Below are 15,604 nucleotides of genomic sequence, written 5' to 3'. Positions count from 1 at the left end.
GAGCATAAAAATACAATTTATCAATAGCTAAAATTCATAATAAAAAATCAAAATCCTTACTAAGATAATAGATTAACGAGCATCGTGTAGCTCAAAGTCGTCATATCAAGCAAGCAGCAGGCAAGACATAGCACGCATGCAAGTTAAATATATTCTGATAAAATATTACAGTGAAACTAGTAATATGGACCACTTTATTTAGTTTTTTTTAACAATATCTACATCCCATAAATTAGTATACCAAAAACTTTAATTGGAGTGTCCCATCGAGTTTTAATATATCAATGCTTTGGATCGGAGTGTCCCATCGAGTGGAAGCATCGATCGATGATATCCTAGCGATCGAGTATTATTTGGCATCTTTTTATGCGCGAAAGCTTGCGCACAGTGCGCGCACTTGGCAATCTAATGACCCCGTGGGGTCTCGTCTCGTCCGATGAACGAGACGGGGCGCCGACCGCCGCGCCCACGGGCCTCGGCTGGGGCACGCACGCACGCAAGCACGTACGTACGGCCCGGGGAGCAGCGCGCGTTTGGACCATGGGTACGTACCGAGTGATCCGCCCGAGAAGATTGGACGGACGAACCATCATATAGTTGATTATTTTCAGGCCAGCGTACTTGTAGCTAGTTAATAGTGACATACAGTTGCAACCAATTCTCCATAGCAGAAGAGCAAAGTTGAGCATTTGCTATTACATGCACTGATGATCATCAGTTGTTCAATCTTTGCTGGCGCATGCTATTGCGGACTAGTCGTTCATGCATAGTAAAATTCATGTGCAGCTAGCTAGTCATCACCTCTGTTTCGGTCCGTCCTTACACCAGAAAAGCTAGGTGACTTGTAAGTCTCGAAGTGCGTTGATGATTGCTTCGGTTAGACGTCCCTGCCACAAAATGATGCTGAACGCGACCAATAACTCTGGACTGGACTCATCCATGTCTGGCAGAAATGAATCGCAAAGTTTCCAGGGATTACCTAAAACATACACATGGCACGAAAATTCAGGGAAGACACGGGAGGCGCTGCATAAGCATCTAGAACAAGCATCAAAACGATTGCACCAGATGGTGACGGTTTCCCTGCCCATATAATGCGGCCAGAAACCGGGGCGTTCTCCTCAAGCCGGAAGGAGAAACCAAACAAGAGAGCAAATCAATGAACAGAACGGGAGCTGGTAATAGTGATCAGGGGATGGGCGAGTGGCTGAGTGGAGCCGGGTGCGGCAGTAATTACGGTCGCAGGCAGACCTGACCCTGACGAGGGGCAAGGCGAAGGCGAAGGCAATGCAGCATCCATGAATGATCCTTGAGACAGCGAACTGATTCGAGGGCCGAGGAGAGCGACACGACATTGACTTATGTTCAAAGGCAATTTCTCGAATCAGCTTTACCGCGCCATCCTTTAGGCTCCTGGCTCAGCCCACTTTTGCAAAAACCAGCCCCATACACATGCTTGCCTGATGCTCTCCTTCTACCCTCGCCTCAGTGGCCTATGAATGCTCTCTCTCTCTCTCTCTCTCTCTCTCTCTCTCTCTCTCTCTCTCTCTCCAAGTATCGCAGTGCGTGAATTAGAAACAAGGAATCCCCTTTCTCCAGCAAAATGTTACGTCCACTTGGCCGGGGACTGTTTCTCTTTTGTTCTTTTTCAGGGAGGTGCATAGGTAACGCGTTTTGAAGCACATCAAAGGATATGAAAAGTAAATTGAAGAAGAAGAAATATACATGTACTATTCATTGTACCAGGTTTTCTTCTTATCAGATGAAAATACTTCTCTGCGATCAATACTAGCAGCAACCAGATATTAATTAGAGACAACATAAGTTTCATGTCCAATAACAATATGCAAGTACTACTTCATGGTAAAATCGTACATAATATTATTTTTAAGATTACATGTTGCCACCTAGCAAGTGGTCTGCGCATTTGCACGGCTAGCTTGGTTACGTTGTGTCTTTTTATATTCTCTTCAATTGTAAATTCACATTTTATACGATCAATTAATAAATCCAGTGCCTGACTTCCAAATTATTCAAAACATTTCAGTCTAACATAGTTGTATGTGCATGTCTTGATCATACAAAGACTATATGAATCATGCTCTTCACCCGCTTGTCATCGCGAGCGCAAGTTGTCTGGCCCAAACTCAACTCTTACCGGTTGCATCCTAGCTTGTTGATCCTCGGCTTCATAAGTGACCCTTATCGCCTTCATAGGTCGTGGATCCACCATTTGCAGCCTATGGTTATGTCTTGCCCCGCTGTTTACTTAACACCAATACCTATTGTTGTGCAAAATCAAATATCTTGTCAGATTTTTTTAACTTTTCCAACGAATGAAATCAAATGAGCTCCCCACCCTCCCAAGGCTTCAACGGAGAGATACGCGGCCCAAGCTTGGCTCCGGTGTCCTCGGTGTCTCTTGTTACAACCGTAGGTCGTTGTTCGACACCATGATCTTGTGCTACGTGCGGCAACAAATCTATTGTGTGATTTTTAAATTTCTCAGTGAATTCAGTCAAATAAAGCTCCTCGTCTTCCTACTGTCACGACCATGAGATGAGTAGCCAGCTTACGTGCGTTGCCATGTTGATCCATTACTTTGCCAATGTCCCGTAGCCGTTGTTGGAGATCCTAGATGCACCCCATCTACCGGCCATGGGATGTGCCTTACCTCCTCGAATGCTTGACATCATAACCTTGAGTTGTGCGATCCAAGCCCGATATAACAACGCACATATCTTCTTCTACTGATTCGATCCTATATCACATCCTACTGATCCCTAGATTTTTGTACGTCCCTTTATCACTACTCGAGGTTATGGCTTTTATCATCTGCAATCTATGTGTTGTGTCTTGCATTGTTGCCTATTTGATGCGGAGACCTTGATGCACGGTGCTTCCGAATTCTTATAGAAATCATGTTACTAATTTTATTTATTTATTATTTAAAAAAATTCCAATCTTGTATTTAACATGGACCCATTATTTTCCTATTTTAATCTTAATTTTAGTTATTATAAATTATATTTTACATGGACTTTGTATTTAGATATTTTGCTTCCCAATCCGTATAGAAATCTAATTACTAATCTTTTATTTTGAATTTTAGCTATTGATTAATTGTATTTTACATGGATGCTTCTCAATTTGTATGAAAATTAAACTACTAATTTTTCATAATTTTCAATTCAAATTTAATCTAGACCGTTAGTTGATCATATCAATCAATGGCGTAGATCATTTTTTTCGATTAATGTGGTCCTTCTACTTGGGAGCGAACATGGAGCTTTTTTGTTGGACATTCACTAAGGTTGCGTTTGGTTGGAGAGCGAGGTGGGATAGGATGATCCCATTCATATATTTAAGGATGGGATGATTCAAGATGTTTGTTTGGTTGACGGGATGGAACGAATCTATTTGTTGTTTGGTTTGTAGGACAAGTATAGGATAGGATGATCCAATTTCTTGTTTGGTTGGTGGGATAGGGATGGACAAGCTAGTTATGGTTACCCCTTTCTATTTTGGTGAGCTTACCCTATTATTGGCATGTAGACAATACCAATGACTCCATATGAGTAGCTGTGATGCTAGATTAAATTGGTGGAAGAAGAATACATATACAAATACTTGTGATTGATTGGTGAAAGAAGAATACATATACATACACAGAAAAACCAGAAATTGAATAGATAAACATGTATTTATGCACACCTGCACATTTCGCCATTGCAAGGTCTAATAATTTGCATTCCTGATATTCTACAAGTGCATAGCAAACATTGCAAACAGATTGTGTATATAAAATCAGTAGATTAATATCTCTTCACATGTAATCTTCACATGTCACTAGGTCCGTCATCATTACAAAACAGACCATTAAGGATAAGCCTTATCTGAAACAAATATGAATAAACAGAAAGAAATGATCTAAAAAAGGAAAAAAATAGCAGAACAGAGAAATATCCATTTAAACAGATAACAATGGAAAGCAACTGATCAAGTACATCAACCTAGTCTGATGGTTAACAACAAGTGTTGCTTCAAAATATACAGGTGACAACATTGACCCACAGTGCATTGTTTTATAGGGTACAAGCATCATATATATTTAGCAAAATCTTCACCTTACAAACATAGTCCATAATTAATTCACAGATATGTCAGATCCGCTGGTTGCTAGTAGGGATACTAGCCATCATCAAAGGCAGTTTAGCTTTCAGGAAAGTTGTCACTAACGAACTTGGCAAGCCAAGCTAACTTGTAGTCGAATGGAAGCGTGTTGAAGGCTCTAGCAATATGAGGCTTTTCAATCAAATGAGCATAGTAAAAAGACTTGTGTGTGTCATCAAAACCTGGAAGGCTGTTCACGTTATCAAACAAATCACTTGGCACATCCTTATCCGCAGTAGCAGCCTTCTCTATAGCAGTGGCAAGTCTTTCACCAACAGATTTGAATGCTCGAATCAACCCCTCATCTTCATTTTCGACAATCCTAGCTCTCTTGTTGGGTTTGGTGGCCGAAGATGTTGCCCCATTGTCATCAGCCATTGCTGTAGCACCATTGTCACCCTCATCATGATCTTCATTGTCATCCCCTTCAGTAGCTAGAGGCTCATTTGATCCTTTTGCATACTTTTCCGTAGCCACACTGTTACCAAAGATAGTAACCATCTCACCATAGTACTTAAGAGGTTTGTTTAAAAATTCATCATCAGTTTTGTGATCCTAGCAATGAGTACACCAATTATTAGAGAAAGCATGAGATAGATAAAAAATAATAATTGCTACTGCAATTTTACCTTAACATAGTCTGCATAGTGCTCATGATCAAGAGAAATGATGAAATTATCTTCATCCCAAAGGGCAGCACTCAACTTTCTAAGTTGGTTGATCTTATTATACTTCCTTTTCCATGTCTTAAGATGATTAGCAATCTGATCCGCAGACCTATTCAGCTTGAAATGTTCATTCAAAGCCTTAGCACAAGAGTTGAGATGAACTTTTTTGAAGCCAGATGATGTTCTAGTACCATTAGCCACAATGTTGGCTAGGTAAGTGAGCATGAAAGAGGACATTGTTGGTGTCCATTGACACTGTCCACCGCCCTCAGCTTTTCCCCCTCTTGCATCAGCCTCCATTTCCTAGCAACATGTGTCCATACAAAGTGAGCATGAAAGATGACAAATTGATTTCAGCAAGCAAGATGTCTATACAAAATGATTTCAGCAAGTAAGATATCCATACAAATTGATTTCAGCAAGCAAGATATCCATACAAATTGATTTCAACAAGCAACATGTGTCCATACAAAGTAAATTCAGCAAAGAATACATAGTTCTTGATCACAAATACATAGTTATTGATAAAATTACAAATATATTTTAGTTTCCATAGTGGTTTTGCCGGTCTTCCCACATATGATTGGCAATTTCCTGCCTGAAATTAACCATAAATGTATGTTCCCTTGCTTGCCCACTTGATGATGAAGCGTGGTTATGAGTAGGCATCCAATTGGTCTCCGGTATGATTAGTTCATCACCCCCGTCTTGTATAACCCAATTGTGAATAATACAACATGCAACCACAATGTCCACTTGAGTTGGAAATGGAAAGAAGGGAGTGGCATCATCAAGAATTTTGAACCTCCTCTTAAGTGATCCAAATGCACGCTCTATTGTCACACGAAGAGATGAGTGCCTCAGGTTGAACAACTCCTTCTCATTTTGTACAGGATTGTTTCCCCACTCATTCAAGTGATACCTCACACCACGAAAAGGGGGTAAGAATCCCGGTTTGGCTCCGTATCCAGCATCAACTAGGTAGAACTTGCCTAACATATGAGGGACATGTAGGTGACATTGCTAATAAAAATAAATGGTATAGAGAAATTGAGCTACAAAGTTTATCTATTACCTTGTGGGACACGAAGACCATTTTCACGTTCTAAAGCATCCCGTAAAACTAGAGCATCATGGGCTGTCCCCTCCCAACCAGCCAAAACATATGTGAACCGAAGATCAAAATCTACGGCTGCCATTACATTTTGAGTAGCATGAGACTTCCTACCACGAAAGGAAGGCTCCATATCCTTAGTAACAGAGGCTCGTACATGCGTGCCATCAATAGCCCCAATACAATCCTATTTTATGATGAATAGAAGGCACAAAAGATTAGGGACCATAAGCGTTTATGCTTAAAAACTAAAACGGAGTTAGAGCTGAACCTCACACCTTAAAGTAAGGATCCCACCTTGGGTTCCCTGCAATTTTACTTGGAGTCGTTGATGAAGGTGGCGTAATAAGCTCATTTCGTAGCTCACCAACCGCGTGAAGTACTTTCTTGAAATAACGACTAACTGTTTCACCAGATCTATTATAATTGGTGCCAACTAATCTATTCCTAAGGTTGTGTCCCACTGTGTTCAAAAACATAGCAACTTGCTGCTCAACACACATATGTATAGTATCTTGCAACAAGCCACGATCCCTAAAAAGCTTACAAAAACGAAAAAATGATGCCTTATTAAGCCTAAGCATGTTTACACAAGTTACATCATTCTTCCATATTTTATTGTTTAGATACTCAAATCTCATCCTATCCCTTTCATCTATTGGACCATAGCTAATTCTTTCTCTCGATGCACCCCTATTTCTTTTTCTAGACTCAATAATCATGGCCATCATTGAAAGTAACATATGTGCTGCAGCCCCATAAATTAAAAGCTTGGTCCTCTGATCCATCTAAATTACAACAATCTGAGAAAAATAAAAATATGCCCATATCATAATCAATCACATAAAACATGTAATTACCATAAAGATCAGTACTTGCAATGTGCATAGCAATCATGTATGTCAATACAAGCATTATGCATCAATTTTTACCCTGCAACATACACATTGAAATCAATCATGTATGTCAATACAAGCATTATGCATCAATTTTTACCCTGCAACATACACATTGAAATCAATCATGTATGTCAATACAAGCATTATGCATCAATTTTTACCCTGCAACATACACATTAAAATCAATGATTCTCTGCTTCTGGAGGCATCTCAATGAAGAGCTCCAATCACATGATCCTTCATCATCAACTAAAATCAATCGATCCATCCATGCCAGATCAATTGGTTCAGCACGACGAGCATTAGGGAGGAGGATGGTGGCGCGATCTGTACCTTGTGTGTGGCGTGAGATCTGGAACCGCTGCTTCGAACGAATCTGCGCGAGTTGCTTGGCGTGTGTGCTGCGTGAGGAGGGAGGTGGGAGGAGCCGCTGGGCGGAGGTCGGAGGTCGGAGGTGAGCCGCGGTCCAAGGAGCTGTGTACTGATCTGCTCGCCCCCCACCAGATCCAGTCTTTGTTGCTTCGATGGAGGAGGAGGGAGGAGGTTAACTCGTCTTCTTGCTCTTGGACAGAGGAGGAGGAAGAGGATGGGCCGACGCCCGGCTCCCCGGAGGTGTCGCTGCGCCGCCGCTGTGTGCTTTTTTCTCGAGTAGACGAGCGCAGGAAAGGGGGTGAGATTGGGGGTGCTGTGTCGATCTCCTATCAGCAAGTGGTGACCGCAACACCCGAGGGCCTCACGTGAGCGAGCGAAAGCAAGTCGGACGGCTCCGTCCGGCTAATTTTTTGGGCTCATCTCATCCCGAATATATGCGAATATTCTCCTGCCGGAGTCATTCCGTCCCCCCCAGTTCTTCAACCAAACACTCAAAAAGTTGGACGGGATCATCCCATCCCAGAGCATCCCTCCAACCAAACACTACCTAAGATAATATATACTCTTTTTTTAGTACTTGTTGTTGCACCTCGAAGTAATCTACATAATCTCTTTTTTTTAAAAAAAAAGAAAAACTGAGGCCCCTGAAAAAGTACTGATTATTTGTATCTTGATTCTGGCAGCGCCGCTAAGCAATGTTTCATAAGAAAAACAACCGTGGAGCTTGAAACTTGCAGGAGAGATTATTGTTCACTGATAGTTACAGACTTGCACGCTGTAGTAGTTTTGCAGTAGTAAACCATACTCTTAGATTTGACAGCCGCAATCTCAAGTTTAATTATGTTATTGACTGTCCTCTGACGATGACAGTTAGTACACGATACTAGTTTTAAATTGAACACGAGGTCCACACCACATATATTCTAAGATAGGGAGTAATTTACGAGGGGTAAGTTTTGTCGGCCCGCCGGAGGTGGACGGAGCAAATTTCCCCAACCATGGGCATCATGCAGTGAGTGATGCAACATGAGACCAAACAAAATGAGCTGTGATATTGACACCCAATGCCATCGTTGTTGGCCAATGCCAATGGTGAAAAGTAAAAGACAGCAAAAGATACACTGCTTGAGGCGACGCTTACCAATCACTCGTCTTCTAGGGAACTCTTCATTTACAGGTCCATCCATCCTCGAATCCAGCTCTCACCCAATCAAGAAACAGAGAAGAAAACGGCCAATAACAAAAGATAAAGGGAAAGAATCGCATCCAGTTTTTCTCTGGTAATAATCGTCGTGGGTTGAGGAATCATTTCCTCCGCTTCCCTGGTCAAATGATCGATCTTTGCCATGGAAGACGATCCATGAATGTGCAGTCTTCTTGATCTAGGTGGGTCTGGTCAGGGAGTGGAGTGGAACCCATTCTTCTGAACCCAGCTCGGGGCTTGCACCGTAACGTAGGGTGGGAATCGTGATGATGCTGCAGCTGCCGTAGCGGTTGCGGCGGCGGCGGCGTTGCTCAGTGGCGGCGGGTGCGGCGGCAGGGGCCAGCTCGTGCCCCCGGCGTTGCCCCAGCCGTGCAGCCTCTGCTGCTGCAGCTGAGGAGGCCAGTGCCCGCCTCCGCCGCCCGCGCCACCGATCGTCAGGGACAGGCCTCCCGCTGTCGCCGGATCGCCGTTGCTCAGGAACTGGCACAATTTGCACCAAACAAGTGTTAGTTCGCGCCTACCAAGGAACATGTAACGAGGAAAACAAACTCCAAATACCCACTTGCTGATGCCTGGGGCTAAACGGCAGGTGGTGGGAGACTTGCAAGGCAGGAGGCATCTGGGGTTGCTTCGAGTTCTGGTCGAACTGCTAGCCAATAGAAACATGAGAAAAATTTAGCCTTTTTTTATGTACGGTTGATGCAGAACGCGCGCCGGGCCAAACTGACACAGATACCTTGGCTTTGGTGCTCCTCGCCGCGGCCGTCTGCCAGTCGAGGTTGAACGCCATGGGCACGCGCTGGTCCGAGCTCTCATCGTCGCCGCCGTCAAGGCTGCCCCTTTTGTTCCCGGCCGAGCTCCCCAGCGACAGGTCCAGGTTGTGCTCGTCGGCGCCCGTCGCAGCTGCACGCACAGTGAAAATTAAGATTCTCCACGGTGAACAGAGAGGCCTGTAGCTATCTAACCACAGTGAATCAGTGATCATCGAGGCACGAACCCGCGGTCGGCTCGAACTCCTCGGTGTAAATGCTGGGATCGAAGTTTGTCACCGCGTCCTTGCCGTTGCACTTGATGGCAGCACGGTCGTACGCCCTGTACACCCGACAATCCCATAGACACGAGGCATCAATCAGTTCACCGCCCAAGGCTAAGCTTCGCAAACGCCTCGCGAGCAACGGGGCGCACAGTGCGGTGCAGTAATTTTACCTGGCGGCTTCCTCCTCGGTGTCGAACAGGCCCAAGTAGACGTACCTGCAATGACACAGACAGGAAATGACAGCCATGACATGAGAGGCCGGTCCGATCGAGCGCAACGACAAAGAAAGAACAGCTGAGCTGATACAGGGATGGGGAACACAGGAGGTGGTTGGGGAGTTGGAGAGTTCGGGAGGATTAAGGGCGAGGGCGATCCATACTTCTTGCCGAGGAACTGGCCCATGCGCGCCTCCCATCTCCCGCACTTGTGGAGCGTCACGCCTCTGTACTTGGAGCTGCCGCGCGGGAACCCCGTGCTCTGCCGCCGGAGCACGTGGATGAACTCCTCCTTGCTCAGGTTGCTCATCTGCTGGTAGATGAGAACGTTAATTAGATGAGAACTCGATCCTCTAGTATTTATTCCATCATCTTATCACCTGCTTCATGTCCTCTTCGTAATCCTCCAAGCTGAAATTGATGTCGGCCTCCACGCCGCGGAACTTGATCGCCGCCCGATCGTACGCCCTGAGGTTGGTAGGCAAACCAAACAAAGATTAGAATTTGATGGCGAATCCGATTGCTATTGGCGGAGAACTGGACATGGGATTCAGTGAACAAAGGAAATAAAGATCGAAGAAAGAGAGAGGCTTACCGAGCCGCCGCGTGAGCGGTGTCAAATCCGCCTGCAAGCCGTCACAAGCCATTGTGAGAAATCGAGACCGGGGAACAGAACAGAATACGCCTCCAATTGGGCGATTCATTCGTTACAGTCCCAAGTATGGGTATGGACAAGATGGACATGAATGAAACTTACCCAAATAGACCTGCTTGCCACAATCCCTGCATTGCACAACAGCATGGGGGGGGGGGGAGGAGAGGACAGAGAGAGAAGATGGTGAGAGAGCATGGCAACAGATGGTAAGAATAACTTTGATAAGATGTTTGCTATGAAAGGCAAAAGGAGCAGAAGCAAGAAATGCCCAGAACAAGAGGAATCCAATAGCAAACCCCTCCTTGCGAGCTGCTGCTTCTTTTGCGTTCTCTCTTGTTGAGCTTTTCAGAAAGGAAAAAAACGGCGGCAACGGAACTTACCATATGTGCGACTCCCACCGCCCCGTCCGGCGGTAGAACGTCACGCCGCGGTACTGCGAGCTGCGCGACCGCGGTCCGCGCCTGCTCTTCTTGCCCGCCGCCGCCGCCGCCGCGGCGGGTCCGCCGGCCGCGGCCAGGCGGAGCCCGCCCGCGCGCGCGTTGGCGGAGCCGGGCGCCGCGCCGGCGGCAGCCGGGGCCGGGAAGAACTGGCGCGTGACGACGGCGTCCGCGACGGCAGAGTCGGCGTCGGCATTGTCGGGTATCTCGACGACCGCGGCCGCCGACGAGGAGGACGCGCCGGAGTCGTCGGCCGACGGGGACAGCGTCGTCGCCTCGACGGCCGGCGAGTCATTGAGATCCCACATGGCTTCCTTCTTTCGATGTCTCCGTAGTCCAGTGGCTCTCTTCCTCGATCTCCCTTTCCTAGCAAAGGCAAGGCTTGGCTAGCTCCCGTTCTTGCCTCGCACTGCAACTCCACTGATGAAGAAGAGTCGGAGAGGACCCGAACCAAAAGAGGAGGGGAGAGGGGAGAGAAAAGAAGATAAAAAGCAGGAGCTGTTGCCTTGTTGGGTATGCAAGTACTTTCTCTTTTGCTATCCCCTTGGCAAAGACTCTCCTAACCTAGGAGAGCAGAGGAGGCAAAAGGCAGCAGGCGGGTGGGGTGGGGTGGAGCTAGCGGGAGGTGTAGGAGGATTGTGTGCCAAGGTTGCCGCTGCAAGTTGCGACTAATTTTGGCATGCAACGTAGGGCGATGCTCTCTGCTCGGCGGCCAATGGTCGGGGAAGAGAAGAGGGAGGAGCCGTGGTGGTGCGCGGTTATAAAAGGCGCGCCGAGGCGGAAGCGGGCGGGCTGCTGCCGCCGCGGCATCAGCCACCACTCACTGACCTTACACCACACATCGGATCGGCTCAGCTCAGCTGCCTCCGGTGCGGGTCGTGTCGTGGGGTGCGGGGTGGCATGGCAGCAACAAGTCAGTCACATGTAGTTTACTGGTTACCCAACGTGAGGCTCCTTTCCTCACCGTCTTCAAGCTCAATTCTAGACTTTGGCTGAGATCATAGTTATTTTTTGTACGTCTAAAAAAAGATCTTTTCGTAAGTAACTAGGTTTTTACTGTGTCAAGTAATTCAACCATTGATTGGATTGTAAGTGGTAGCCAGCCATAGGTTGATGGCAAAAATTCATGCTCGTCTGAAAAAGGAATGGTTTTAGTTGTAGGAAATGCCTTTTCCTAGAGGAATTTGTAGGTTTGCAAATAATTAACAGCTCAAAGAAGAGTCATATCATGAAGCAGGAGTACTAAGTACTAACCTGAGATTTGGCGAACTTACCACCGCATGTTTCCTTGATAACTAGATCTTTCTTTTCTTTTTACTGCGTCGTATTTTCGACCACACAAACAGAATCGCCTTGTTGAAAACGGTAGAACGACTATTTACTCTTGTTCATCTAACATCAAGTCAACACGTCTGTGAGCAACAACCAATCGAATCGGAGAAATTCCCAACCTAGTAAAATTACCAATTCGGAGTCCTCGTGGAACTTTCAACAGTGGCAAGTACCTGCACGTTCTTGGTGGCTCCACCAGTATATTATTGGATCTCTCTGCCTCGGAGTTTTGAGTTCGGAATTATACGGCACAACTTGTATCTTCTGAATCTTCTTGTTATAGATAAACCAAAACCGGATGTTCTCTGCTTCAGTTTCGTACCAAAAAGAAAACATCCAGATATTCTCTGGCCCAACAGAAGGATTAAAGATCGAAGAACATCAATTTCAGGATTTCTCTGTGCTGTGAATGGTTTTTAGTTTCTGCTTTCCTTTTTCCGTCTTTGAACTGCTTTCTAAAGACTGCTATGTTTCTTGTGGCTTCTCCAATCGAAGTCGGGGCTCTCCCTATATCTAAAATAAATCATTTTTCTTTTTGCATTTTAAGTGGTACTTTTAACTGATTCTTACCTGTAATTGGAGCAGGACGCTGGTTATCTGTAAACCATCCAACAGTGTTCAATTCGGACTCTAGGTGCTAGCTAGCTGTAGTCGTAGTCTCGCCGTCTGACAGCGATGCATCCGTATGTGCAGCTCGATATCTAGCGCCTACAGGGAAACCAGATCTGTCCAGGTCGGGTCGCTGAACAGTTCCGTTTTTGGAGGGGCTTACATGCCACAACCCCATTGGTAGGCTCCGTAGAAAAATCAAAGGTGATGGCGGCTGTTGTACGTGCGTGTCTCATTCATGCGCATTGAAACGGTGACATGATCGGTATTCGTCAAGTATCAATCTATCTAGTATATATATATCTGTCTAACTGTCTGTCAGCCCTGCAGTTTTTCTTCTCTTTTCTTGAGGATTTGTATGCCAAGTTGTTTTACTCAAAGGGAAATTAAACCGGCGCTGGTACCGAACGGCAAAGTCCGAGCCCACCCAATGGCTGGCCGGGCAATTGCGCGAACGATAAATGGCTAGGCCGGACGCACGGACGGATGAACAGGGCATGCAGCTGCTAGCTAGGTCGCCAAGAAGTGCAGCAGCTAATTAAGCTGTAGCTCCTTGTCATTATCGAAGGGGAAATTAAGCGACGACGCTCGTGGCTTGTTTCTTTCATCCGCCTCGGCCCGATCGATCTCGCACTTCATGGCGAGGAGGGCAGATTTGGCACGCCGCGATGAGCGTCTCGTGCCTTTCAGGGTTGGTCTCTGCACTGCAGCCCAGGACTTGGTGAAAAGAACAGGACGTGCCTCCTCCGCTTGTCACTTCTTCCGCCGTTGGCACCGATTTTTCTCAGCCTCCAACCTGGTTGAGCCGTCACAGCCTAAAACCGTCAACGTCACGCTCCAAAACGCTAAAATGAGGATCTATACTAGTGGCAGATTTTTTGAAAAACTCTGTAGCAATCGTAATTTTCAAAATAAATACACTTTACGATCTGTCTATTTCTCAGTTGCATATATTTTCCAGAAAACGTTGGATGAAGATCCAAGCATATATTTTCAAGTTTCCATCTCAAAACCTAGCTCCTATTGACCCGACCTCACCTTGTCGTGCCACTGGAAGAAGCTACATGCGTTTTGGGTGGTGTTGCGTTGGACCTCTCCACCCTGCCTCCACTTCTCTTTCTACTTTCTACTTTCTTTCCCATCTCAGCACTGGTAGATCCGTCTTATATTTACTAATTAGAGGTTTCTTTCGGTGCCTCCATGTTAATTCTAAAAAAATTCTAAAAATTCCCATAAAAAAGTAAAACATCCAACCGTCGAATTAATTGATTGATTAACTATAACCATAGATCAACAACCAGACAAAATAACATAGAAGATTAAAAAATATATCATAGAGTCAAGTTTCAAAACTACTTCTTGCCTTGCTTTTTCTTCCTTTTTCGTTGTAGATATCATTTATCCAACAAGATTACTTTAGTAAACTCCAACTTAGTTACGTTAGCAATTATAAAATAAAAATTATAAATTAGATCTATTCACAAATAATAAACATGATTCCAATATTACGAACAAAAATTATATTTATATTTTACATTCTAATATTTAAATATAAATAAGTGATGTATCTTAGCATACAATCATTATTAACAAAAATACCTACAATTCAACTATAAACTAAATTTCTAGCATGTGCAGGCGTATAAATTGATGCGTTAGTACTAAGAATTAGAGGGCTTAGGGCCTGTTTTGTTGCCGGCAGATGATGGGGCTAGCCAGGGCCTACGCGTGTAGCCACGCCCGTTTGGATGCCTGAACGCACGCGTGAGCATGTCCCGAGCGATGCAAAATCATTGTTGCAGTTTGGCTCCTGGGAAACCCGAGCAAGACTATACTAAAAATTGTATTAGTACATAATTAGTGAGTATTAACTCAAATTAGTGTATTTTAAATTAGATAAGACTTAATATGATAAATTAGGTACTATAGAGTGTATTTATGCAAAATAAACATCAGGTTAACATTTATTTTTTATTTTAATTTAATGCAACATATACATATGCAAAATAAACATCATGTATTTATACAAAATAAACATCGTGTTAATTTTTTTATTTTAATTTAATACAATATATACCCATACGAGCAAATAAATAAATATCTTCTTAACCAGACTAAACACACGTAGCCAATCAAACAAATAGCACTGCATGTATACAATATGACTTAAATAAGTCTGATTCACTAAATACGAGCCAGACTAGATCATACTAGCAACCAAACATATCCTTAATTTTTTTTCTCCTCTTTTCTCTCCTTTTTTTTGACTTTTTCTTCCTTCTCTTACTTCCTTCTTTTCCTTACCAAAAATTATAAGAGTGAGTTGGGGCTTCTCGAGTGTTCCGGGATAGGATGGCTCAACCCCCCACCCTCCATCCGCCCATGCGTCTCAGCCGGCTAAAACCACCACCAGACCAGTCCAATGCCATGCATCCTGCAATCCCATATACATGGACCAACTTACCACACTTTTGTGTTGACAAAAATTATGATAAATGGCAACAAAATTTCGTTTGCACGTTGACTCTCTAACAAACTTCGAAGGAGAGCCATGCACACGTTGACTCTCTAACAAGGCCCTTTGCATTGCATGCCAAGTTGTGCGAAGTAGCGTGCTGCTATTTCATTTGGGTTGAAGCTGGTGCGTGTTGACGCCGTGCATCCCGTACCAACAAAGATATTTGTGCAGCGCGAATATTCTCTCCTATCCAAGTTTAAAAGTTGTGTTACAATGGTAGTAAGGCTGAGACTAAAAAGATGTGTATAAGCACAGGACTGGACAACAGTGCCCATCACCTTTCTGTTGCTGACCAAAGCCTACTAAGGCTAAATAAAGAATGATCTCCACTGCAAATCTCCATATATGTCCTGTCTCCTATTTCAGCACAAG

General features: G+C 44.6%; 2 protein-coding genes across 5 annotated transcripts; both read right to left on the bottom strand.

Annotated features, from left to right (window-relative positions):
* Positions 1 to 4,212: 4,212 nt before the first annotated feature.
* Positions 4,213 to 6,743, bottom strand: LOC133925635 (uncharacterized). Its single transcript, XM_062371495.1, has 5 exons — positions 6,234 to 6,743; positions 5,917 to 6,142; positions 5,451 to 5,833; positions 4,803 to 5,135; positions 4,213 to 4,728 (listed from the first exon to the last, which is right to left on the bottom strand). The coding sequence occupies exons 1-5, from the start codon at positions 6,741 to 6,743 to the stop codon at positions 4,213 to 4,215; spliced, it is 1,968 nt and encodes a 655-aa protein (XP_062227479.1).
* A 1,537-nt stretch (positions 6,744 to 8,280) lies between these two features.
* On the bottom strand, positions 8,281 to 11,519 carry LOC133925111 (APETALA2-like protein 5). Of its 4 annotated transcripts, none has more exons than XM_062370949.1 (10): positions 10,717 to 11,519; positions 10,439 to 10,464; positions 10,277 to 10,307; positions 10,062 to 10,149; positions 9,846 to 9,994; positions 9,637 to 9,681; positions 9,428 to 9,522; positions 9,167 to 9,333; positions 8,993 to 9,079; positions 8,281 to 8,910 (listed from the first exon to the last, which is right to left on the bottom strand). In XM_062370949.1, the coding sequence occupies exons 1-10, from the start codon at positions 11,079 to 11,081 to the stop codon at positions 8,623 to 8,625; spliced, it is 1,341 nt and encodes a 446-aa protein (XP_062226933.1). In that variant the 5' UTR covers positions 11,082 to 11,519; the 3' UTR covers positions 8,281 to 8,622. The 4 variants fall into 4 exon arrangements, with proteins under 4 accessions (XP_062226933.1, XP_062226934.1, XP_062226935.1 ...); XM_062370950.1 differs by having other exon boundaries at positions 9,846 to 9,991; XM_062370951.1 differs by having other exon boundaries at positions 8,993 to 9,076; positions 10,717 to 11,518.
* Positions 11,520 to 15,604: the final 4,085 nt, after the last annotated feature.

This window comes from Phragmites australis, chromosome 7 (genome assembly GCF_958298935.1).
Source record: "Phragmites australis chromosome 7, lpPhrAust1.1, whole genome shotgun sequence".
NCBI classification, from domain to species: domain Eukaryota; kingdom Viridiplantae; phylum Streptophyta; class Magnoliopsida; order Poales; family Poaceae; genus Phragmites; species Phragmites australis.
Note: the sequence above shows the minus strand (reverse complement) of the source record. Positions and strands in the feature narration are given on the sequence as shown.

What these genes read in the sequence shown, in the direction of transcription:
- LOC133925111 (XM_062370949.1), bottom strand. Translation starts at nt 11,081, where the DNA reads ATGTGGGATCTCAATGACTCGCCGGCCGTCGAGGCGACGACGCTGTCC. An exon ending in ACGAAGAGGACATGAAGCAG is followed by an intron (nt 9,995 to 10,061) that starts GTGATAAGATGA and finishes CTCATCTACCAG; the next exon opens with CAGATGAGCAACCTGAGCAA. An exon ending in GGAGTTCGAGCCGACCGCGG is followed by an intron (nt 9,334 to 9,427) that starts GTTCGTGCCTCG and finishes CTGTGCGTGCAG; the next exon opens with CTGCGACGGGCGCCGACGAG.
- LOC133925635 (XM_062371495.1), bottom strand. Translation starts at nt 6,743, where the DNA reads ATGGATCAGAGGACCAAGCTTTTAATTTATGGGGCTGCAGCACATATG. An exon ending in GGTGGGATCCTTACTTTAAG is followed by an intron (nt 6,143 to 6,233) that starts GTGTGAGGTTCA and finishes ATCATAAAATAG; the next exon opens with GATTGTATTGGGGCTATTGA. An exon ending in CAAGGGAACATACATTTATG is followed by an intron (nt 5,136 to 5,450) that starts GTTAATTTCAGG and finishes TAGGAAATGGAG; the next exon opens with GCTGATGCAAGAGGGGGAAA.